The 25,533-nt window shown below is 40.8% G+C and overlaps 1 protein-coding gene across 4 annotated transcripts in view; it reads left to right on the forward strand.

The window, feature by feature from the left end:
• Window positions 1–25,533, forward strand: part of smchd1 (structural maintenance of chromosomes flexible hinge domain containing 1) — a 39,440-nt gene that overhangs the window by 1,781 nt on the left and 12,126 nt on the right. The window contains exons 2-29 of one of the 4 annotated variants that reach the window (XM_026179823.1): window positions 3,290–3,365; window positions 3,476–3,634; window positions 3,793–3,875; window positions 3,972–4,105; window positions 4,913–5,027; window positions 5,226–5,345; window positions 5,468–5,631; window positions 6,699–6,792; window positions 6,889–7,150; window positions 7,286–7,403; window positions 8,736–8,928; window positions 10,733–10,998; window positions 11,096–11,135; window positions 12,297–12,497; window positions 12,591–12,704; window positions 13,040–13,146; window positions 13,328–13,410; window positions 13,580–13,693; window positions 18,924–19,001; window positions 19,089–19,208; window positions 19,298–19,442; window positions 19,587–19,689; window positions 19,888–19,960; window positions 24,141–24,280; window positions 24,470–24,598; window positions 24,690–24,914; window positions 25,122–25,264; window positions 25,367–25,452. In XM_026179823.1, coding sequence (XP_026035608.1) covers window positions 3,290–3,365; window positions 3,476–3,634; window positions 3,793–3,875; window positions 3,972–4,105; window positions 4,913–5,027; window positions 5,226–5,345; window positions 5,468–5,631; window positions 6,699–6,792; window positions 6,889–7,150; window positions 7,286–7,403; window positions 8,736–8,928; window positions 10,733–10,998; window positions 11,096–11,135; window positions 12,297–12,497; window positions 12,591–12,704; window positions 13,040–13,146; window positions 13,328–13,410; window positions 13,580–13,693; window positions 18,924–19,001; window positions 19,089–19,208; window positions 19,298–19,442; window positions 19,587–19,689; window positions 19,888–19,960; window positions 24,141–24,280; window positions 24,470–24,598; window positions 24,690–24,914; window positions 25,122–25,264; window positions 25,367–25,452 — 3,685 coding nt within the window. The remainder of the gene's footprint in view (window positions 1–3,289; window positions 3,366–3,475; window positions 3,635–3,792; window positions 3,876–3,971; window positions 4,106–4,912; window positions 5,028–5,225; window positions 5,346–5,467; window positions 5,632–6,698; window positions 6,793–6,888; window positions 7,151–7,285; window positions 7,404–8,735; window positions 8,929–10,732; window positions 10,999–11,095; window positions 11,136–12,296; window positions 12,498–12,590; window positions 12,705–13,039; window positions 13,147–13,327; window positions 13,411–13,579; window positions 13,694–18,923; window positions 19,002–19,088; window positions 19,209–19,297; window positions 19,443–19,586; window positions 19,690–19,887; window positions 19,961–24,140; window positions 24,281–24,469; window positions 24,599–24,689; window positions 24,915–25,121; window positions 25,265–25,366; window positions 25,453–25,533) is intronic. The other 3 variants (XM_026179824.1, XM_026179826.1, XM_026179827.1) reach the window with 3 other exon arrangements.

The following is a 25,533-nucleotide window of genomic DNA, read 5'->3' on the forward strand; positions in this document are numbered from 1 at the left end:
CCCCTTACATGCATTAATGTAATAACGTGGTTAGCCTACTCAACGTAAATCACACACGGACAACATTAAGCTACTCACACAGAGAAGAACGGCTGCTGCTGCATCATCATCCGTCATCATTTCTGCTACACTGGCAGGCTTCGGGTTTTTGGGGGATGTTGGGATAACTCTGGGTCCGATAACAGGCAACCCACCCGCAGTAGATGTGCTCGGTGTGAGGTCTCGCAGCAAGCTATCAAATACGGCGCATTTCTCGGCTTTTAACAAAATGCTATACGTCGCCAGATGTTTCATCAGACTCGAGGAGTTACCTCCTTTGCACAGTATCACCTTAAAACACTTGTTGCAGGCTGCTGAGTTTGCATCTTTTGCTGTGAAGTACAGCCAGACTTTGACCGCTTCGCCTTGGGTATTTTTAATCTGTAGCTCTGCTCTAAAAGAACATACGTACCTGGGCCCGCCTACTATGCTTGCAAAGGTAAAATGATTGGCTGGAATCCAAAGTGTGTGACATTTCAGGGAAAAAAAGCACCGAAATGAAGCACCGAAATGAAGCACCGAAATGTGCGCTGCTTTTCGGTCTGGTTACTACCATTTATGTTATGGCACCGGATACCGGTACCCATCCCTAGCTGTAAGCGGTGCAGTCTGTGCCACTGTGCTGGCGAATTTATGCCAAGAATCTTTATCTGAATTGATTTTCATTTTTAATAATACATTTTTGGATATTAGATAGATATGCATCCGTGATAGGTCAGTATTCATTGGTAATGAGTGAGGCATTACATATTTGAGATGCAACAGAGGCTTGTCCAGTGTTTTCTTAGGTATGATTGTAAGTGAGGTGTTGACATCCACATGCAGGAAGAGGGCTACCTATATCACGAAGGACCAAACTCATCCAGCACACTCATTCTTTGCTGCTCTCCTCTCAGGCAGGAGGCTGAGGAGCATTAAATGCAAAACTACCAGACTGAGAAACAGCGTCGTTCCAGAAGCTGTGAAACTTCTCAATGCATAAACAGACAAGAACTGTTATACTACCGATACTTTACTGACACCGTCACTTTATCAATGCTAGTCATCATGGCCTCTTGCTGCTAAAATATTTATACCTATATTTCTATATCTATACTCCATACTGGTACTCAGGTTGTTGCACTCTATTTATATTATATTATTTTATTACTTGTTATTTGTTATTTCTGGGTTTTTTTGTGTTTCTTTGTTATTTTGTTTCTTTTCACTTCTATGGATAACCGGGACCATGTGCACATAATTTCATTCCACCTCATGTAAACATGTGATGCGACTAACAATAAAGCTTCCTTGATCCTTCATCCTTCATCCTTGACATGGTTTACCCAGCATAATGATTAATGATGATGAAGTGACCTGAAAGATAGGATCATGGCCAAACTTGAAACCTGGACCCCCTGTAGCCGGTTACCAAGATTACGTGAAGTACCCTCAGAAGGTCTGCTAGATGATGTTAATGCAGCACTACGGACAATACCTACAACCACGATTACCGACACTAACAAGCTGATCTACAATACGGCAGCAGTGATCAGTGAGATGCTTGGCTACAAGTTGAACAGCCACAAGGGGCAGTATTCTCCATGGAGAAGGAGGCTAGAGGCTAAGATCAAGGTAGCACGGAGGGAGGTTAGCCAACTATCGGAGTTGCTGAAAGGCGCGATGAGGAAGGTGCCTAAGAAGTACAGGAAGCTGTCCATACCTGAGACCTTGGAAACTGCCAAGCAACGACTCACAGCCTTGGCCAGCCGCTTGAGGAGGTACACCAGAGAGATAGAAGGCAAGAGAATAAACCAGCTGTTCTCCACGGAACCAGCCAAGGTGTACTCTCAGTGGCAGGGGAACAATATGAGAACAGCACCACCAAGGCTGGAGGCAGAACAATACAATAACCTGCCTCAGCACCACGTGGAAGCTCCTGTCAGGTATCATAGCGGCTAAGATGAACAGGCACATGGGTCAATACATGAGCGGGCCACAGAAAGGGATGGGCAAGAATACCAGAGGCGCAAAACACCAGCTACTGGCAGACCAAGCAGTCAGCCGAGACTGCAGGACCAGACTGACCAACCTGTGCACTGCCTGGATTGATTGCAAGAAACCCTATGACTCGATGCCCCACACCTGGATCCTGGAATGCCTAGAACTATATAAGATCAACAGGACCCTGAGAGCCTTCATCAGGAACTCAATGGGGATGTGGCGGTCAACACTGGAGGCCAACCTCAAGCCCATAGCACAAGTCACCATCAAGTGCGGGATCTACTAAGGAGATGCTCTGTCCCCACTGCTGTTGTACATAGGCCTGAACCCCCTCAGTGAGATAATTGACAAGACTGGCTACGGATACCGACTATGGAATGGAGCAGTTGTCAGCCACCTCCTGTACACGGATGACATCAAGCTGTATGCCAAGAGTGAACGAGACATCGATTCACTGATCCACACTACCAGGATATACAGCAATGACATCGGAATGTCGTTCGGGCTGGAGAAGTGTAGTCGGATGGTAACAAAGAGAGGGAAGGTAGTCAGAACTGAGGGGATTGAACTACCAGAAGGCAACATTGCAGACATAGAGGACAGTTACAAGTACCTGGGGATCCCGCAGGCGAATGGGAACCATGAAGAGGCCGCTAGGAAAGCTGCAACCACCAAGTACCTGCAGAGGGTCAGGCAAATCCTGAGGGGTCAGCTGAATGGTAAGAACAAGATCCGGGCCATCAACACCTACGTAGTATCGATGTAGCGGTTCCGAATGACAGCAACATCAGGAAGAAGGAACACGAGAAGCTCGAGAAATACCAAGGGCTCAGAGAAGAGCTCGAGAAGATGTGGAGGGTGAAGGTGGCGGTGGTCCCCGTGGTAATCGGAGCACTAGGTGCAGTGACTTCCAAGCTAGGCGAGTGGCTCTAGCAGATCCCGAGAACAACAGCGGAGATCTCTTTCCAGAAGAGCGCAGTCCTAGGAATAGCTAAGATACTTGCGCAGGACCCTCAAGCTCCCAGGCCTCTGATAGAGGACCCAAGCTTGAAGGATTGACCGATTTTTTTTTTTTTTTTTTTTTTGGTTGTTTTTTTTTACTGTACATAGTTTTTATTTCAATTTGTATTTTTCCAATATATCTCTACTTCTTTTTTTTTTCCTGTCCCTTGTGTTGCTGTAACAAATGAGTTTCTCCAGCGTTGGATTTAATAAAATCTATGTCTAAAACGACTCACTAACCATTACTACATCTTTACTGTTACAGGTATTTGGAATCCCTTCATTTGAGACATTTGTGGTGGCAACGACTGACAGAATTGTTCTCGATTTTGACAGATTTAGTAAGTAAATCTATCAGATATTGATGAGTGTTTTGAGCTTAAGTGAAATATCAAGATGAACCTGTTTTTTTTCTAATGGAATTCCACTGAATAATTTTTAATTATTCTAGAGGAACTCCAGGATGGTAGCACCCTTTACTTGTTGCAAGACGAGCACCAGGTTCTGCCTACGGCAACGGTGGAAAACATATCGTTTACGCCCCACTATGATACGCTGATAAAGGGTGGCACTTATGAGTACTATGCCAGTGAGAACAAGGAGTCATTAGGTAAGTGCTAAAACGATCATGGTCGTGTACTTGGGATGATCACAGATTAGCCTTTTGCGATCTGTTTGTTTCTCGCTGCTTATCTTTTTTTTTTTTTTTTTTTTTTTTTTTTTTTTTTTTTTTTTTTTTTTTTTTTTTTTTTTCTTCTTCTCCTCCAGCCTATCCACTTGCCGAGCTCATCGACAACTCTCTTTCAGCCACAGCTAAAAACACAGGAACGAGGATAATAGAGATAAGGATGGTTGGTTCTGAAACTGCAAATACATGATTATTGAATACTGGATTAATGTCACATATACAGAGGAACGCTAACTCAGTATTTGTATCTGTTTAACAGCAGTTTGATGAAAGTCTTGGGAAACCTGCTGTCATTGTACTGGACAATGGACGTGGCATGACTACAAAGCAGCTCAATAAATGGGCAGTTTACAGACACTCCAAATTTACAAAAGAAACCGGCAGTTTTGCAAGGTTGGTTTGTTTTATTTTAAATTCCAAAATTACAGTAGTGTGGTGCTTTCCAGCTCTTTATTCAAAAGTAGTTCCAAAAGTTGGGACACTGTTTAAAAAAACAAAAAAAAAAACCCAAAACAAATACATAAAAGTAGAATGAAGTTTGCAAATCACATAAATCTCGTGTTTAATTGAAAATAGTAAAAAGAGTATAAATCCAGAAATGCTGCTGGCTTCTTGTGGCATGAGCTCATTTAAGAGTGGAGTAGTGAAGTGGAAAACCGTCCTGCAATCTGATTTATCAAAAATTTAAATGTGGAAATCTTGAACGCTGTGTCCTCTGGACTCCAGCTTCTTATCACCTCAAAATCTGTGAAGGCACCCTTGATGCTGAATGACATTTTGAAGTTTGGGAGCAACATGGGCAAAATCCAGCAGATGGCTTTCTTACCGAAGTTTTGCTTAAAAACAAGCACAAACCACATTCTGCCCATATTACACCAACATGCCTCTGTAGTAGAGTCTGGGTGCTTAAGGGGCCTCTGATGCAGACCACTTTGGTTTGTGGTGAACCTTTGGCTCACCACAAACCAAAAATATCATAAAGGAGGCCAACTGAAATCCTGTCTGAGGCAAAAATATGAAAACATTTCATGTGCTGCTAAAAGAAAAGAAATGTGAAATGGTGGGGATGCATTCGCCTCTTTTGAATTAAACCTAGTATTTAAATCATTTTGCATTTTTGTTTTTTCTTCTTCTGAACATCTATCTTAATTTAAAAAAGGCACAAATTAAGCCATGCATTTATATTTCTCTTTTCTACAGAAGAGAAGAAGACTACGTCCGCCCTGATCCTGTACCTCGAAGTCTTAATAGTGATATATCGTACTTTGGAGTTGGAGGAAAACAAGCTGTTTTCCACTTTGGAAATGTAGTCAGAGTAAGTCTGTGTGGAAACTCAGTGAAACACTTCATAGAATATCTAAAACCCAAATTATAAAATATAATAAATGTAACTTAACTTTGTTTCCTTTATTGCGGACTGAGTTTGAAAATTAGATGTGTGGTTTTTAGATGGGCATTTCTTGGTATTTTGTCAATTAAGTACATATGTTTGTTTTGTTTCATAAATTACTAGATGATTAGCAAGCCAGTGGGGTTACCAGATGTTCATGAGTTGGTTCTATCAGAAGAAGAATTTGAAAGAAAGGAAAAGAACAAAGAGGATATTTATAGCACCACCATCCTAAACAGGAAGGTGAGTCTACTTAAAGATGTTGTTAAAAGATGTGCTAAAGATTTTGATGATTTTTGGATTGTGGTGTGCTCTCTCCCTGCGTCAACACCATCTCTGAGTGATGTTTAATCTTCCCGCTACAGCCTGGCGACTTTTCACACGTGAGTGAAGATGAGCGCTTCCTTCGTACCATCATCGATGAGGAACGTGGGAAGGAAAGCTTCACGGCCGTAGTTATTACAGGACTCAAGGAAAAGCATATCTCCTTCCTGAAACAGAATTTTGATGCATGGACCAGACATCTAGCGTGAGCTCACTCATCCACATCATATCTTAAAGACGGTGCATCCGGAAAGTTTTCGTAACACTTCACTTGTTCCACTTTTTGACAAAGTAAAAAAAAAAAAAAGTGAGAAAAATGTTTTAAATTCTTGGAAATGTACATAAGTATCCACAGCCTTTGCTCAATATTATGCTGAAGCACGTTTGGCAGCAATTACAGCCTCAAGTCTTTTTGAGTGTGATGGTACAACCATGTCACAGATATTTTGGGACAGTCTGTCCCATTCTTCTTTGCAGGTTGGATAGGGAACGTTGCTGCACAGACATTTTCAGATCTTCCCAGACATGTTCATTTGTGTTTAAATCTGATCTCTGACACTGAAAGACATTCACTGAGAATTCACCAACATTCGCAAACCCTGACTAGTCTTCCAGCTCCTGCTGCCAAAAAACATCTCCACAGCATGATGCTGCCACCACCATACTTTTCTGTAGGGATGGCATTGACTGGGCAATAAGTAATGTCTGGTTTCCTCCTGACATGACGCTTGGCATTGAAGGCCAAAGAGTTCAGTCTTTGTTTCATCGGTCTGATGAAACAGATCGGTGCCTCAACCTGCCTTGGAGGTCTGCAGACAATTCCTTGTGCTTTGTGGTTTGGTTGGTCCTCTGAGATACACTGTCAAGTATGGGACCTTATATAGACTTGTGTGTGCCTTTCCAAATCATGTCCAGTCAACTGAATTTACCACAGGTGGACTCCACTCAAGCTGCAGAAACATCTGATAGATGATCAGTGGAAACAGGATGCACCTGAGCTCAATTTTGAGTGTTATGGCAAAGGCTGGGAATACTTATGTACATGTGATATTTTTTATTTTTACACCTCCAATTTTTTGTTGTTTTAATTGCATTCTTTTTCTGTTTTTTTAATTTATTTTATTTTCTTCCTCCTTTTGTTTCATCCTTTTTATCTTGCAATATTCCCATTTTAAGAAATTCACCTTTTAACCATTGAAGGCTGCCCTGACACAATCATTTCCAAACTGCTTTTGGATTAAACTCTGTTAACTGCATTTGTCCTACTTTCAGACACATATATCACTATTACATTCATGGAGTCAATGGAAATGACCTGAAACAAGGCTCTAAAAAGACAGCTCAACAACCTACGATTGACATTCAGGTGAGGCTTCAGATAAATGTAGACTTTTACAAAATACTGTATGTTATTTAAATTTTTGTATGTTTTGGCTAACTTTACCATTTTACTCGTTTACAGATCACTTTACGCGAAAAACCAAACAAATGTCCCCGTGTGCTGAACCTGAGGGAAGTTGACGATGACATGCAAACTTTGTACATTAACTCTGCTGCGGACACCTTTGAGTTCAAGGCCTCCTCTGGACCGGGTGGTGGCACAGTGGAGGGAGTGCTGCGTTATCATCCATTCCTCTATGACAGGGAGACTTATCCTAAATATCCTGAAGATCCTGAAGATCCTAAAGATCCTAAAGATCCCAAAGATACATGTTCTGCAAATGGTATTCATACTGTTAACATATTTAATACATTCATGGATTTTATAGTTTGACATATTTTGAAGTTGTGTTTTTTTGTTTGTTTGTTTTTTTCGTTGCTTTTGTTTATGTTGTTTTTTGGGGGGTAATTTTCTTTAGCAGCGTCTTCTGAAAATGACAATTTAGAAAATGAGCCTGGACTCGTGACTCAGGAAGAAAGGAAGATCTTTGAGTGTTTCTGGAATGGACGGCTCATACCTGGCACCAAAGTGGCTGAGTAATTACACTCATTTCATACTTATATTCACAAAAACTAATGTCCCATTTTAGTCTAAAATAGTAGGCTTTACCTTTAGTTACTTTTCACTTCAGAGTTTAACATAACGGCTAGGAGTCAGCAGAGAAAATTGATTCCACTATCATATATAGGTCCCTGTCATGCTGTGATGTTGGATACGGTTTAACTCCACATAGGAACCTATCTGTGGATAGTGTCAGTGGAAAAATGGGGAAACAAAGCCTGTAATCTTTTATCATATCGACCTTTGCAGTCTTCACGAATGCCAAAAGTGATGCAACTTTTTTCTGTGGCTAGTCGTTCACTTCACTTCACGTTCAGTTTTTTCGTAACTTTACACAATTGGTGCAAACGGTGTGGCTGGGTTGAAAACACACATGTATGCTTTTGTTTGTTTTTACCACTGTTTCAGTGATATGTCAGTGCAGAAGCTCAGATATTCCCAAACTATACAGATTAAAGAGATGCAACAGCTCAAAAAGATGAGACTTTTGGAAGAAAACAAAAGCAACTGATATGGAGGTTTTCTCTGCGTGGCAGTACCTGTCATTCAGTGTTTTAGATGATGACGGCTCTGTGATGTCACTGTTTGCACGCCATACATTCAATGCTTTGAACATAATGGGCCCTTAAGACCCCCGCAGACTTGCCCTGTTTTTGAGGGAAGGATTTGCCTTTATTGATTATTTTTCTTTTGAATTTCCGCGGTTTGAATTGCTGTGTTGGTGATTGTGTATTTAACAGATAGCACATAATCTGCTATTCATGTGTTGTTATAATATTCTCAGACTTGATTGAGTTTTACTGATGGCATATTATGGTTATCACTAACATTGACTGGCTACACCTATGTTGAAAGATGCATTGCTGGTAGATCAGCTGCTAAACCTTCCATGCCTTTTGTCACTCTTTTTGTGACCTCTCACTAAGTGGACCGAGTTAAAAAAAATTATTCATTTAGGTATAGAGCTGAATATGTGTAAAGATGTATAACAGGTCAGAAAATAAAAGATTGTATTTAAAACTGACTTTCAGCTAACAGAGAATATTTTGCTAGCAGCATGCTTCATGTTATTAACCTGATATTACTAAACGGAACTGAATCTTTGAACAAACAGAATAACCCTAGACTTTTCTGAGAGTTCAGACTGACAGCGCTGTCAGCATCGCTTTAAACTGTGCTTCCAAAAAATGAGAGAGAGCTAGGTTAACCTTTTCCCCTTGCCACTCACATTGTATTTGTCATATTCTCTAGTGGTAAAAATTACTTTAATATCCTTTCCTTCTTGTGTCTTGCTCCATTTGTTACAGGTTTGACTGGTGTTCTCGTAAACATAACAGCAGAACAGCAGCAGATATACCCCCGGAGTGTTACCGTCGGCTTTCAGGAGTGCTTTTCACTGATGACAATTTCCAGGTCACCACAAACAAGATGACCTTCATGGACCTTGAGCTGAAACTGAAGAACAATCAAACTATCTTCTCACTGGTTCTGAACGGACAGGTGACCGTCTCCATTTCTCACTGGCTCTTTCACAATCAGAACTCCAGCACCACATTCAGTCCCTTGAGCGGATATATATTATGATTGATAAAGGATTGAAATGGATCTGATTTATTATGAGAATTGTTAACAGGAAGAGAAGAGTTCTACGGTTACTTTATCAGTCAGCCTCAACATTAAAACCACCTTGTTCATTTTGTACAGAGCAGTTTACAAAGTAGGACTGAAGCATACAATGTCTTGTCCTCATTTATAGCAGATCACATCCTGAGCTACAGAATGAGTACTTCCAATGTATGGAATTGCCTACGGCACATGCACTCAGGCGGAGACTATGTGGTCTTATTTTTATTACGCTGACCCAGCTGTGACCTGCTTTCAGGTTTAACAACATTTCCCATCACTGTTCTTAATTCCGGCAGGTGTTTATAAAATCCCATATTTTTATCAGTGTTTACTATCTTCAGCATGTTCTCTGACCTGAAGACTGTGTAGGTTCTCAGTTATCTAGGGTCCTGGTAGGGCTTGAAATGAAGACAGGACTTTTTGTGGATTTTTTATGGCTTATCCAAACGGCTTCTCTGGATATAGAACAACTGATGGAGAGTGTCCGGTAGTAAACCAAGGGCTGCTACTTTGATGGTCTATTACCGTATATAAAATATATAAAATCCAGCTGACATCCTCTCCAGTTCAAAAGAACACTTTTTAAACATGACAAAACCTGGGATACAACGGAGCACATCATACACACATAATATTCAGCTTAGGTTGATATCCAAACCTTAATTCTAATATATATATATGTTGTCTAGAATTAAAGATCTTTTAGTGCTAACCTATGTAATATTCCAGTGTTTAATAAAGTGTGTTGTGCACTGAAGCTACCTTTAAGCACTCCAGTGTTAATTGTTGTCTAGTGTTTTGCTTTGGTATAATAGAGATATTAACATAGGTCAAAGGTCAGAGTTGTTGCATTTATAAAATACTCAACATTAGATGATCTTCTCTCACCTAAACAACTTAAAATAAAGTGCTGTGATTAATAAAAATGTGCATGAGCTGCTGTACCCGAACCTTTACCTGACATACTGTATGTCGACACACAAAAGCAAGTGTAACAGATTTATACGACAAATCAAACGATCGGTATGTTTATATATTAACACAATTTGGACCCTTTTTGCTTTTTCATTCATCTCCATAATTTTTCTCAAGCGCTTTCATCTTTTGCTCATACCGAGGCTGCTGGCATATTCTGAGCTGTGGATAGCTTTAGCTTTAGCCACTTCTTTTATGTTAGTTTAAAATGTCCACATTCAGCTGAGTGAGGGAGATTAAAGTGTTAGACTAAGTTTGTTATTACAAATGTTCTCATGGTGGTCCCCCTGTCAATTTGTGTCACTCACAATGAAGCACGTCCATCCTAACAGCACATTAGTGTGTGTGTGTGTGTGTGTGTGTGTGCGTGTGCGTGTGCATGTGTCGGGTGGGGAGCATTGTGCTACATGTAGAGGTGGGAGGAGAGAAAGAGAAAGGCAGGTCAAACAATAGAGGAATGTTGTGTATATGTACATGTTATAATTATATAATACTGTAAAAAGAATGTTGTCTAAATGTATTACAGTAAACTTGTGTGGGAATCACTGAAACAACATTAAAAGAAAAATTATGTTAATGTGCTGGTAGGAGGGCAAAAGGTGTTTCAAATGCTTTCCAACTTTTTGGTAAGGGAACATGCTGATGTGATATATACCAGCTCTCTCAAACCATTTAAAAATTAACTGAGCTTTTTTTATATCAGGGTCAAGAGGTTTGCAGAGCAGGTGATCAAAGAGGGAAGCAAGGAAGCAGAGATGAGGAGAGAGAGAGAGGAGGCAAAAGAGGAGGTGCAGAGGAGAGTGAAGGTGGTGATAGAGGAGGTGCAGCAAGTGAAAAAGGAGAGACAGGAGAAGGCGACAGAGGAGGTGTAGTACTTGGGCAAGAGAAAGGAGGTGACAGTGGGTCAGATGACCAAAGAGAGGGTGATAAAGCACAGAGAAAGGCTGCACAGGAGGCACAGATTTCCAGGTAACAGGCATAAAAAAACAAAAATAACTGTGCATGCAAGCACACACTTTCAGAGCACTGAACTGATTTGTATCTGGTTCGTGTGGTTTACTCACAGAAAGTCATATGGTGAGGGCAACAGTCGGGCAACTGGGCAGGTGAGAATCCAAGGATATATTAATAGAGTTTTTTAAAATTTAACAATGTCAAAAATGTTGTTAATATGTGCAATACAATCATTTAATATATAGTTATTTCAGAGTGCAGAAGCGAGCTAAATGTGTGTTGTCGTTTCAACAAAAATGCTTCACAACTTTCCCTTGGTTGCATTACACTGCCACTTTACAAAGGGTGCAGTGTTTTCACTGTTCCAAAGTTTATTCAAATCACTCAAGATTAGCAAACAACTGTGTTATAACCTCAGAATAATGATGCTTGGAAACTAAGAGCCCTAATCAGGACGTTTAATTGACCACTTTCTGAGACGTCAACAGTTAGCCACAACACACACAGGAACTTGTTTTCCACATAACATTCTGACGGGAAAACCCTGAAAAACAAAGTGTGACCCTGCCTTTGTTAGTGTAGGCTTTAGAGATTGGAAAAAGGCTATGTTCAGGGTTCTCAGGACAATGAAAAAGTCAGTTACATATCCAGGCCATGAACACCTATGCTCAAAAAACTTCACAGCCTTCTTCAGCTGTTGGCAGACAACAGGAGGAAGCAAGGCATGGATTATTGAAGACTGTAGGCTCCATCAAATACTTGGCTTGGCAAAGTTTAGCTCTATGAGGTCATGTGTATAGTTGTTGGTGTAGTTTATTGATGTCAATACAGTGATGTAAATGATTGAATGTATATACATAAAAAAGCAGAATCACCATGTGGTATTTTTACCATCTGGCAATACAGCAGTGGAGAGCCGACAAGCAAAAATGCTGGTGGTCCTCTGGCATTTAAAACAAATTCCCCCTCCCCTAATGTTCAGCACAAAGTTAAACCCGTGTGTGTGTGTGCCAGAGAGAGACTGTGTCCCACTATTTGCTTTAACCACTGTGTGTGTGTGTGTGTGTGTGTGTGTGTGTGTGTGTGTGTGTGTGTGTGTGTGTGTGTGTTGCACATGCATGAAATTAAGCAGCTCATGACTGGACATATGGTGTGTCGCCAATATTAGTATTAATGATGAGTGACTGTTGGATACATTCTGTCTACCTGTTAGTAACAGAACACCGCGAGGTAACATATTTAACATGTCCTGTTTTCAGGTCTTTGTTTTTGCCTGCTTTTCTCTGCTAAACATTTTCTTTCCGTTTCAACAGAAATCGTCAAGAGGTAACATCCAGAAGGAGTTCACACAATGGCTTCGAAACTGTAATGAAAAGTTCGACAAGCAAATCAAGTTTGTGGGCTTCAATGAGATTAAAACACGGACAGATGTGTCTAGTAAGAAAATGCAGCATCCGTGGGCAGTCTTCTCCGCCATCGAGTGGGGAGGCAGGACATACAAAACAGGCCAACTTGTGAGCATTTATTGGTTTTTGTCTACTTAAATGTAATTTCTTATTGTTCCCTCTTCTACATTCATTCTGATCTCTTTATGCTTCCTCATACAGGTGAAGACGCACAATACAAATCCCATTCTGTACGGTAAAGTGGTTCAATTTTTGCTGCATGGAAATTTCGATGGAGACGTCTATGCCACGGGAGGACAGGTGGAAGTGTCTCGAGTAAGAAGGCAATTATGAAACTTTGATTTGAGAAACTGATCGAACATCAATTCCAAAACTGGAAAATGTCGCATTAAAAGGTTTTAAGAATAATATCAGTGATAAAAAATTGTGTGATAAAATTTCTTTGTGTCTATGTTATAAAGGGCAAAAAACAACAGCGAAAAAGTAAATAAAATCTATTGACAGTCATCTGAATCACTATTAAAACATCAGTTTTTTGTTGGGGGGGGTTTAATTTTCCATATTATTTCAGTAAATTCACTTATATAAATCCCTTTTTTTTTCTTTGTTCTTTTATTGAGTTTACTGATTTAAGAAAAATCTCTTCCCAGGAGCCCAAAGCACTTTGGGACATGAACAAGATCGTTCCCATTTCCAAGATCGACAAGACAGCCACTGATGAAACCATCAAGAAAACTATCGACAGTGACTCTGAGAAGTGAGTGAGCAGTTAGGGAGACATTTTTTTCTACACAAACTGCTCCTCTCTAATATTCACTTTTTGTTTGTGATGTAGATGCTCTGTTTCCTGGGTTGCTTTATTTTTTGCAAATCTTTCTCCTCATTCTGACTCAAAAATTAGACTTTCAGTTCAGGTGAATGACATGTGTTTGTTTCAGGCTTCCAGATAAGCTGAATGTGGAATGGCCCAATGGTAACCCCTTGCAAAATAATGCCATTCTTTCTGCTGGGACTACTTTAGGTAAGATCTTGCAGTGTTTGCATACCACAGCACTTCATATGTTATGAAAAACAAACAAACAGATAATTTGTTTGCATCAAACAGTGGTGTTCAAAAAAAGTCTTCCCCCATTCCTGTCCCGTATAGCTCAAAGCTCATTCCTCACATTTTGTCTGATGTGTCGTTTCAGGGCCTCTTAAAATTGACATCCTGAACAAGAGGGGAGAGAAATTATCTCGGATGTCCTCAGTGGGCCAGGGAAAAGGGACAAAACTGTGTGTTAAGCTCACGTTACTCCATCATGGTAAGTGTTTGATTACAGATTTGATATCCTATTGATATGTTTTCTTTTCATGATAACTTAATTAATAGGTGGTTAATTAAAAAAATGTGGAAAAAGTCTTTCTGCTGTTTATAACAAAGTTTCCAAGACTACAATTTATTGACATAACCCTGGGGAGTTGGTTTTTAAAAGCCTTAACTTGAGCTATATGGTGATTGCAATTTATCAGCTATTTTATTTATCAGCTAATGCTGGGAAATTCAGTTATCAAAGTGCTGTATGTGTGCAGGTAGGAGCTAATTGGTGATAACAAAGATGCAGATTTTTCGGACTATAAGGCGCACTTCAAATCCTTTAATTTTCTCAAAAATCGACAGTGTGCCTTATGTATGAATTCTGGTTGTGTTTACTGACCTCGAACCGATTTTATGTAGTACGCGGCGCGCAGAAATCTGTCAAAACATGTTTTACTACAACTTTGATACGCTACGAAGCCGCACTGCTTGATGGATTATCGGAGCATTATGGCTACCGTTGTCAGGAGCCTCGCGGAGTAATCTGGGTCCAAAACTCCATCCATTTCAGATCCCAAAGTCAAACAAACACTGCGGCATCACTGAGATTTAAAAATGGTCTAAATTCTTTCATCTTTAATAAAATTATCAGCGTTGCTGCTTTACCAGGTGTAACAATTAAGTTTAACATCCAGGCATCCATGAAAACAGAATTTATTAAATTTACCGGAGTCAAGTTCAAGTTCAAATTTTATTCGCCACATGCAGTGGCAGGTTGCCCTGCAGTGGAATGAACCCGCCCCTGACCTTACACACACAACACAGCCATCACATGGGGATACAAGTCAGACAACGGTTGCATTACAGAAAAAACACTGAAATGTACACTACAATGGGAAAGTACAAGAGGAAAAAAAGAGACCTCTACTCATGCTGGGCTAGAGAGGACAGCATGAGAACAGGAAACAAAAAAACTCCTCTGCACAGAAAGTACATAAATGTCCACAGCACAACATTATAGAGCACGTGACCAGCAACAGGGTTGGGTAGGGGATGAGGAGTAATCCCAGGCAACACAGCAGCCATCCTGCCACTGCGCGGGCCCAGACCCGCCTCGTGTTCCCAGGAGGCAACAAGCATCGAAGGCATTGGAAGGGGAGGGGCGATATGTGAGTGCTTATCAGTGTAAGTGTATGTGTGTGCGTGTCCAGAGTTCAGCTGAGACAGTGTCCTTCACCCTATCAGGCTAAGTAAACAGTCTAGCGGCCAACCCAGGTGGCCTTGCATAGAGTGGGAAGAACAGTCAACACACAGTCATTATCAGGGAGTTTTTGTTCGGCTCCAGCCTGGAGCCCACAGCTGGCGCCGAGGGGGTATCTGCATTATGATGTTGATGTTATTGATTTTTCTTTTATGCGAGCAGCTCATGAGAATTTCAAAGCTGTTCTTTAACACTCCAACACTGGTCTCTCAATCTCCCATTGGAGAGCCGCGAGCTTCTCCATGATGTTATTAACCTTCAGTTCCGTGGTGTTGTCATTCTTGTGCTCAGAGAGCCGATTCTGAGAACTCACGACTGCAGTGAGCTGTTCCACGATGTAATCCAACTTTCGCTCAGAGGTCTTATTCTGAGCAGACCTCACCTTTATGTAACCCAATATACGCTCAGAGGTGTTATTCTGAGTATTCACGGCAGCTGTAAGCTCCTCCAAGGTCTTAACCATGCTGCACTCAGTGAGCCCATTCTGAGAAGTCGCGCCTCGTCCCATCGTTTCAATCCCAGCGGGCAGCCTTGGGGGGGGGGGGGGGGGGGTTTGAACAGCCGGTTCCGCTTTCTTAATTCTCCGATAAACCAGGGCCAAGCCAGCTCCGATCAGCAAGAACCCTGTTATCATGGTTCCGAATAGGTAGATATCTTCAGCGTCCTCGATCGACAGTCCCGCCAGGCACACGACCCTCCATTTCTGCCACCCGTCCATCGTGTATCCGGCAGGGAAAGTCCCTCCAGAGCACTCGGGCTCTCCCGAGCCCAGACTTCTCGTTGAGAAAAGGGTGTCAATAGCATTCAGAGACCAGTTGATCAAATCTAGAATTCTCTTTTAGGTTTAGAGAACAGACTGTGAGAGAGTGTTCCAGGGAAAGTAATACACACGAGACAAGACAAGGACACAAGAGGCTAAGCAGGGAAGATAAGGGGAAGGAGGAGAGGAGAAAAAGTTCGACTGCCTTTTGCCGAGAGCCAAACGAGAAGAAAGTCAGAAGTTAACTGGCGAGCTAACTTCCTGCTTCCACCTAAGCATGATATACCATGTTCTGACTGAGAGACTTATTGTAAGAAGATTTTCTACATAATACAATATAATCAAGTGTGCCTTATATTTTATGTGTTCATATATTTCAACATAACCAAGCTTATTGTTAAAGAGAACATGATGCATTCCTTACTTCAATGTGTGTGATGTCAGATAAGCATGATATACAGTGGGGCAAAAAAGTATTTAGTCAGCCATCGATTGTGCAAGTCTCCCCACCTAAAATGATGACAGAGGTCAGTAATTTTCACCAGAGGTACACTTCAACTGTGAGAGACAGAATGTGAAAAAAAAATCCATGAATCCACATGGTAGGATTTGTAAAGAATTTATTCATAAATCAGGGTGGAAAATAAGTATTTGGTCAATAACAAAAATACAACTCAATACTTTGTAACATAACCTTTGTTGGCAATAACAGAGGTCAAACGTTTACTATAGGTCTTTACCAGGTTTGCACACACAGTAGCTGGTATTTTGGCCCATTCCTCCATGCAGATCTTCTCGAGAGCAGTGATGTTTTGGGGCTGTCGCTGAGCAACACGGACTTTCAACTCCCGCCACAGATTTTCTATGGGGTTGAGGTCTGGAGACTGGCTAGGCCACTCCAGGACTTTCAAATGCTTCTTACGGATCCACTCCTTTGTTGCCCGGGCGGTGTGTTTTGGATCATTGTCATGTTGGAAGACCCAGCCTCGTTTCATCTTCAAAGTTCTCACTGATGGAAGGAGGTTTTGGCTCAAAATCTCACGATACATGGCCCCATTCATTCTGTCCTTAACACGGATCAGTCGTCCTGTCCCCTTGGCAGAAAAACAGCCCCATAGCATGATGTTTCCACCCCCATGCTTCACAGTAGGTATGGTGTTCTTGGGATGCAACTCAGTATTCTTCTTCCTCCAAACACGACGAGTTGAGTTTATACCAAAAAGTTCTACTTTGGTTTCATCTGACCACATGACATTCTCCCAATCCTCTGCTGTATCATCCATGTGCTCTCTGGCAAACTTCAGACGGGCCTGGACATGCACTGGCTTCAGCAGCGGAACACGTCTGGCACTGCGGGATTTGATTCCCTGCCGTTGTAGTGTGTTACTGATGGTGACCTTTGTTACTTTGGTCCCAGCTCTCTGCAGGTCATTCACCAGGTCCCCCCGTGTGGTTCTGGGATCTTTGCTCACCGTTCTCATGATCATTTTGACCCCACGGGATGAGATCTTGCATGGAGCCCCAGATCGAGGGAGATTATCAGTGGTCTTGTATGTCTTCCATTTTCTGATGATTGCTCCCACAGTTGATTTTTTCACACCAAGCTGCTTGCCTATTGTAGATTCACTCTTCCCAGTCTGGTGCAGGTCTACAATACTTTTCCTGGTGTCCTTCGAAAGCTCTTTGGTCTTGGCCATGGCGGCGTTTGGAGTCTGACTGTTTGAGGCTGTGGACAGGTGTCTTTTATACAGATGATGAGTTCAAACAGGTGCCATTCATACAGGTAACGAGTGGGGGACAGAAAAGCTTCTTACAGAAGACGTTACAGGTCTGTGAGAGCCAGAGATTTTCCTTGTTTGAGGTGACCAAATACTTATTTTCCACCCTAATTTACGAATAAATTCTTTACAAATCCTACAATGTGAATTCGTGGATTTTTTTTTTCACATTCTGTCTCTCACAGTTGAAGTGTACCTCTGGTGCAAATTACTGACCTCTGTCATCATTTTAAGTGGGGGAACTTGCACAATCGGTGGCTGACTAAATACTTTTTTGCCCCACTGTACTTCTGTATTGTTATATTTCAGTATGTGTGTGGGTGTGAGGTCAGATAAGCACTGAGTTAACGTCTAACCTCTCCCCGACTGCTTACAGAAGAGGAAGTCCTATGTAACTTACTTTCTCCTATAAATAAAGCAAGCAAGCCTGCACTCGATGTGTGTGTCTTCCCAGGGACATTCACCCGTGCGCACGTTTTTAAAACTCTCTGAGTTGGTCTGCAGTGTCTTATTTCTCTTACTTGTGATAGAACAAATGTCTACCCCTGACACTTATAAATGGTACGGAAGTGGAGGAAGCAAGAAGAATGAACTGAGTAAAGTTTGACATATCTGACTGTTTTGTTTTGCTCAATGCGCCTTATAATCTGGTGCGCCTTATGGTCCGAAAAATACGGAACTAGTTGCCTCACAGATGGTCATGTTTTTGGTAGTGTTTGCATGGGTGTCATTTTGTCTGTAAACGAGATAGTCCAAAAAGTTTTGAATGAAATCAGATTCAACTTTGTAGGGATGTAGAGAGTGGTCATGTTAACAATTTATTTACATTAGGTCTTAAACTTAATGATTTATTTGTCAAAAATTGACCAAAAAAAGCCTCATAACTTAGAAACTATGATTCTAACAAGTGTGGTGTGTATTGTCAAAATACTAAAGATTTTAAAGATGTGTCAGAGGTCAAATGCATGTCACAGCTGACTTCTAAAAGTCAAAGTGGTAATAAAACTATATTGAGCTATTTAAAACTATGTTCTTTACTGGTACAAAGTTGATTCTGTTAATCTGGACGTATTTTCAGTGGAAGAAACATTTCCTCACACATTCAAGTGACTTCTCCAACCTCATTAACACCAATACATTTGCAGTTACAGATTTAGATCTCACCATCTTACAATACTGTACAATTTATTGTACAATAAACTAAATAATGACAGTAAAGTGTCTTCAATCTTTAATTTTCAGCCCCACATGTTGCCAAAACTACCAAAAAATCTTCAAATTAAATGTGTCATAAAGTGTAAAAAGTCATAATTCTAACTTTTCAGGTTCTCGCCCTTGTTTTGCAGTTGTTCTTTTTTTCAGCCTACTTTCTCTCTGTGTTTGCTCCACCTGTTATAGAATTAAATTATTCTTATTATTTTACCTTTTTCATTTGTAGGTCAAAAGTCAGACAAAGAGCTTGCTGCTTATGTTGCCCCACATTTAGGAAATAATGGTTTCTGGTTCAAAAAAATCGGTGAGTTTCTTTTAATTTTCTTATCCTTCATCTTGGTTGCCCTGACGTTTGTCTGCTGAAAGATCATATTTGAGCCGTTGTTGACAGAGAACCTGACTGAGCTGGGAAAGTACACACTGAATTTGAACACAGTGGTCCATGAAACAAACGCTGTCAGCTTTGGCGGTAGAGCGCTTCCAACGTTCACACTGAAGTTTACCATTAAAGGTGAGGAGAAAGAATGCTGTGTGTTTAGCTAGTGATCATTATTCCCACCATTCTGACCAAACAGACACACTCCTTTGTTCTATTGTCAGAGGGCGATGCAGCAAGCTTTGATATCAGTGCAATGAGCCCCACGCTGCGAGTGGGCGTGCCGTTTGACATTCCTCTGCAGATAAAAGATGGTTATGGCCACTCAACGACCCTCACTTCTAAACTCACACCTGAGCTCAAATGCTGGTGAGTCTCATTAATGCTACTGAATTTTTAAATGCTTGAGAAAAAAAATATGTATGAAAGCCTTTGTGCCTTTATTATGTCACATTTAACAGTGTTGTAACACGGCCATTGTTATTTATTTATTTTTATTTATTTATTTTTTAGTGGTCTGGATCTGAGTTATGGGACATTCTCCAGCAGTGGAACCACATTCACCATCAAAAATGTCAAAGCGAGAGGAAAAGTCCTGAATTACCAGCAATCCAAGGTTAGAACTAATGATTTCTACGCTACGAAAACATAAATTTGCCCGTCACATGGAAGACTGCTTAAAATAAATAAATAAACTACTAATAGTACAGTCATAGTTTTATCAAGAGGTGTAACAACTACTTGAAAGTCAATAGTCAAAAAATTATTAGCTGATTTGGTGATTTATTTTTATGTGCTTTGTTTGCATTTTCAGAGCTATGACCTGGAAGTGACCCTGCCTGGCCTGAAACAACACACTAAGTCCATCAAGATCAGTCTTCTTCCTGGTAACCCCTCATTTATTTATAATTTTTGAACAGTTTGTGTACTGGTTTCTCATGTGCATTATGTCCTTTCAGAAATCTTGATTGTTAAATGCTTAAATCACACTATAATAATCGTAGAATATAGAAGATTTATGTTTCCTATCTGCTCCTGGACGACTGGACCAATCTTGATGAGACTGTGCAAACAACAACGACGTAGGGATTCGAAGATCAGTTTTGGTTGAGCATCATCTTCTTTTGAGACACTTTATGAAACAACTGGATTCATCCTTGGCACTTAAACGTTGATAATTATATTTAAATAATTTATTTTCATGTCTAGTTCACTTATCCATTGCTAAGGTTTTGGCAAAAAATCAATCTTGTTGACAGCATTTGAAGTATGCTTCAAGTGTATACTCGCTTGATCAGAAGTGATTGCTTGGATGAGGAAAAAAGATATATAAATACAGTTTAAAAGTGTAAGTAACACATTTAACTAAAGTCAAGCATCTGATGCTTCCAACAGTCGTACTCATCCCTGCTGCCAATTTAGAATAACCACTGAAAGCAAGCACAAAGCCAGAGTACCTGGAGATGGTTGGATTCTTGCTCTGAGGCAGTAGTGCTAACCACCACATCACAGTGCAGCCCTAGTTGTCTTAATGCCTCACAGGCATTCACACTATTGAGTTCCTCTTTCTCTTTATTCTTTATACTTTATTCTAGTTGCTCCATGCTTCTTCACCGTGGAACTACTTTCACAGTTTTTGTGCGATTTTAACCGTTCAAATTTTAAACTATTCTGCTATTTCTGTTAATGCCGACTATGACTTTTGGTGCTCATAACTTCTATACTTTTTGAGATATTAAATGTTTTATGCAATTTTTTGGTCCCATTGAAATGAATGGACCACATTATCAGTGTGGTCACTGATTTTGCTTGCTGAGGTGAGCTGTGTTTTAGCTCAGTGAGATGAGCAGCTGTTTTCAGAGCGGGAGGCCCGGGTTCAAATCCTGCTTATGGCAACATTTTTTTTCAGTTAACAGTTAAACTTTTTTTTTAAAACTCTTTTTAACACAAATTACAGCTTCTTCTAGCCGCCTTGAGACCAGGAGGCCCGGGTTCAAACCCCGCTCATGGCACCATTTGTTCTCAGAAGACAGTCAAACTTTTTCACCTCTCTTCAGTACAAATTTCAGCTTCATGCATTCTCAATCATCCAGGAAAGTAAATCTCCAAAAAGTTGATTCTGTTCATCTGGACGCAGCGTTTTGTGGGAGAAACGTTTCGTCACTCATCCAAGTGACTTCTGAGACTGAAGAAGTCACTTGGATGAGTGACGAAACGTTTCTCCCACAAAACGCTGCGTCCAGATGAACAGAATCAACTTTTTGGAGAAATTTCAGCTTCTTTACCCCTTTTCAGCAGAATTTGCAGTTTTTCACTTCTTTTCAGTAAAAATTTCTGCTTCTTCACCTGTTTTTTGGCAGAATTTTCAGTTTCTTCACCTCCTTTCAGCACATAGTTTTACTTCTTCTGTTGTTTTCAGCAGATTCCAGGCATTCACACTGCATTTTCGCAGGCAATGCAACTTTTTCTAGTTTCAGTTTCAGTTTGTCATATGCAAGTTAGCACAGGGTCAACATGTCAATAAAATGTGTTTGAGGAGCAGAAGACAAGTCACTCAGCAGTATAGTACAGTAAAAAATATTACAAATATTAACAGACTAAATATATTATATATATACAGTGGTACCTCGCTATAACGTGGTCTCGCTGTTTCGCAGATTTTTGTGTGTGCAATTTTGCATGGTTTTTTTGTTTGTTTGTTTGTTTGTTTTTTACAGCGAATTATTTTCTGCATTCTGGATGGCTGTAGACCATTGTCAATCAATCTTGTGCAGTGTCTCCTGTAGAGTACAGAATGCATTCAGCTTGTCAAATTTATCTAAATCTTCCATCGCTAGCAGTGTGACTCTTTTCTGCCTGTCGCAGGAAGGTGTATAAAGTGTGTAGTGAGGGGTTTTACAGCCATAAAACATCTATAATAAATAATAATTGTAAAAAATAGGTGAAATCTGCGAAGTAGCTAACTATCGTGGGCTATTTTTAGAATGTAACTACCGCAATAAACAAGGGACCGCTGTAAATATATATACACACTTATATAAATAAAGAAATCTTAAATAGAAATGTGACCGTTGACATGTATTGAGGGGTGGGGGCAAATGGGATATTGCACATGGGATAAATTGATAGGAGTGAGCAGCAGTACAAGATTTTAGAGTGGCAGTTAGTGCAGTATTGCACGGAGTAAGGGTTTTTATTTTTATTTAAATACTAATAAAAATGGAGTGACCAGTGTAGAGTGTAGTATGTACTTGTGAAACTGTAGGACAGCTTCTGTGTGCATCCTGTGAAGTGTGGTGTGTTAAAACTGTTTTTGAGTCTTGTGCTCCCAGCAGACAGACTCCTGTAACGTCTGGCAGATGGTAACAAGGAGAACAGCTGATGTGCTGGGTGGCTGTGGTCCTTGATGATGCTGTGTGCTTTTTGGTTGCACCGCTCAAGATAAATGTCCTGAATGGCAGGAAGCCTCATGCCAATGATGTGCTCTGCTGCTTTCACCACCCTCTGTAGTGATTTGCCGCTGCTGGCAGAGCAGCTTCCATACCAAACTGTAATGTAGCTCGTCAGCAAGCTCTCGATCGCACTTCTGTAGAAATTTCAGGTGATGTTTGATAGGTTTGTAGCATAAACCTATTCGCTGGAACGTTAAGGACAATCTGCTACGCAGCAAAAAGCAAGACACAAGGCACCAAAGTTCTCTGGTTTACTCATGCATGAGGGAGACCTGGCTGGGGCCGAGTGTCGTTCCACCACTTGACCACCGTCAGACTCTCAGCCAGGTCCCCCATAGCACTCCTTTTATTGTGGTTACATGAATATGCATAGGGTCATTAACATATAACATCTTACATAGGTATACATGTGAACAAAGAATACTGTGTGTGTGTGTGTGTGTGTGTGTGTGTGTGTGTGTGTGTGTGTGTGTGTGTGTGTGTGTGTGTGTGTGTGTGTGTGTGTGTGTGTGTGTGTGGGGTCAAGGTGTGACCCTGTGAAGACTCCCCAAAGCTGGTGCCAGGACTTCTGAACAAAAGGCTCTTATACTTAAAGAAATATACGTGTGTTTGCTAAACCATATATCAGCAAAAGAAGATACGACCTCTCCTAGGAGGTGTGATCTACGCCGGAACACTCTGTAGAGGGAGTGAACGCACTCCCCCTTCATGCTACACAGAGCTGTTACAGACCTCCTAGGATGAGACATTCTTTCAATCTACAAATGATTATACACCTCTAAGCATATATGGTTAAATATTTCTAAATACAAATGACAGTAACAAAATCTAAACCCATCAATTTTGGCATTCATGCCAAACTTCCTCAGCTTCCTCAGAAAGTAGAGTCGCTGGCGAGCTTTCCTGATTGCAGTGTCTGTGTGAAGGGTCCAGGAGAGATCCTCGGTGATGTTAGCCTCAGTCTCACTGTCCCATTTGTAGATGTCCCTGGAAACTGTTTTTTCCTATTGTAAGTCTTTGTCTGTATGCAGGCAGCAGCAGTATGGAACAATGGCCTGTCTTGCCAAAAGCTGGGTGGGGAGGGGTTTGTAGCAGTCCTTGAATGGAGTGTAGCAATGATCCAGTATTTGATCACCTCTTGTAGGGAAGGAGATGTTGGCAGTATTTACGGAGAACTTTCTTCATGTTGGCTCTGTTGAAGCGCAATAAAGACAGCTTCAGGATTTTTTTTCTCAAGTCCAATAATGACGTCATACAGTTGGTCCATAGTCATAGGCCAACTGTATGACGTAAACAGCTGAAAGGTGAACTGAAGTTCCTTGGGAGGTAAAAAGATCTAACTTTGATGGTGTGCAGCTCGTGGCTCTGAGAGCAGTACATTAGCAGTAGATACACTGATTGAGTTTTAAACCTCTGATCAGACGTCTGCCATCAAAACCATTTAGGATTAAAAAAAAGTGTCCCCAGGAGACTTTGTAGCTTCACTGTAAAGGTAACAGATGTCATTTAGCTGTGGTTCAAATGATAATCTGTTGGCTGCTAACATTAAGACAAGGTAAATTAGATTTTTGTCTTATTTTTCTTAAAGATTCCCTGATTTTGTGTTGTTTTTCAGGTATCCCAAATTCCCTCCACGTCAAACCGGAGGAAACGTCAATCGATGTGGAGAACGGAGACCAGGTCACGTTTCATGTCGAAGTTCACGACGAGGCTGGAAATATCACCGCTAACCCCAAACAGATCGTCCGCTGCGAGGTACAAACATGGATTTGTTCGGAAGTCACAGGTGCCTCTGTGAAAACATAGAAAACTGTATTTATTGAAAGACCATAATGAGCTGTTTATATATGTTGGTCTATTTGTTTTCAGTGGTGTCTTGTTTCTGTCTGTAAGGCAAAAAACTACGCAGGCTGAATCTTTTTGTTTTTGTTCAAACATTTCCAGGTTAAAGGTTTCCCCCCGGTGGTCACTGATTGCAGCAGCACCGGTGCTGGCCAGCTTGTGACAAAGCCCATTAACCTGAAAATAATGAAAGGAGAGCAACAAGAGCTCAAAGCTCAATTTGTGATGCCTGTGAGTTAGAAAAAAAAGAATTCTTCTGCTCAGAAGAAAATTTCCAAGTATGTAGCTTGTTTGCAGTGTCTCTCTCCTCTTTTCATTCTAGAGTTACAAAAACATACCGCTGGTCATGAAGGAGCTGAGGGTGCTGCCCAGCACAAGGGTCTCTGTGATGGAGCTGTACAGTCAGGACAATGAGAATCTGGTGCTGAGGAACAGTGAAAAGATCGAATGGATAGCCGGCGGACTGCTAGACAACTTATTCTACAAGCTGTATGATGAAGCTGGCAGGGAGGTACTGCTCACTGCTGAAATAGCCTCCATGATCAAGGTGTGTAATGTGCAAACATTGCGGTTTACTCTTGTAATAGATTTTTAAGTAGGTGTTAGATTTTGTAAATGAAAAAACAATTATATATATTTTATTTTTATTTTTTACCCTTGCGAAAGAATTCTAGGATTTAAAAAAAAAAAAAGACTTGTATGAGCCATTCTGTTTTAACACTTCTTAGCTTGATGTTAACTTTTCACTGTGAAGGTTAACTGGACAGGAGATGTCTTTCTGGAAGATCTGGTCAAGGGGAAGCTGCCGGATTTACAGGTACCTAAACGGGTGGGAGAGCAGCGCTTCTACCAGGTCTCCTATCAGGACCAGAGTGTGTCCGTCTCCTTCACTATCGTGTAAGCCATGAATCTATAATCAAAGCTTTGATTCAGTGTTTTCATTTGATACGGTCTGCACACTGATGTGTGAAGATATAAAGTCCCCTCTTTTGTTTGTAGACCTCGTCCAGATGAACCAGAGCGTCTAAAAGTAGCTTTACCCCAAACCACAGTGAAGCTTGGTGAGATCCTCTCCGGAAACATTAGTGAGTATAAATCTGATCATTTACAATTAATCACATTTTTAAAATTCACGGTTGCATCCTATATTACTCAGAATAACTTTC

This window comes from Astatotilapia calliptera, chromosome 9 (genome assembly GCF_900246225.1).
Source record: "Astatotilapia calliptera chromosome 9, fAstCal1.2, whole genome shotgun sequence".
NCBI classification, from domain to species: domain Eukaryota; kingdom Metazoa; phylum Chordata; class Actinopteri; order Cichliformes; family Cichlidae; genus Astatotilapia; species Astatotilapia calliptera.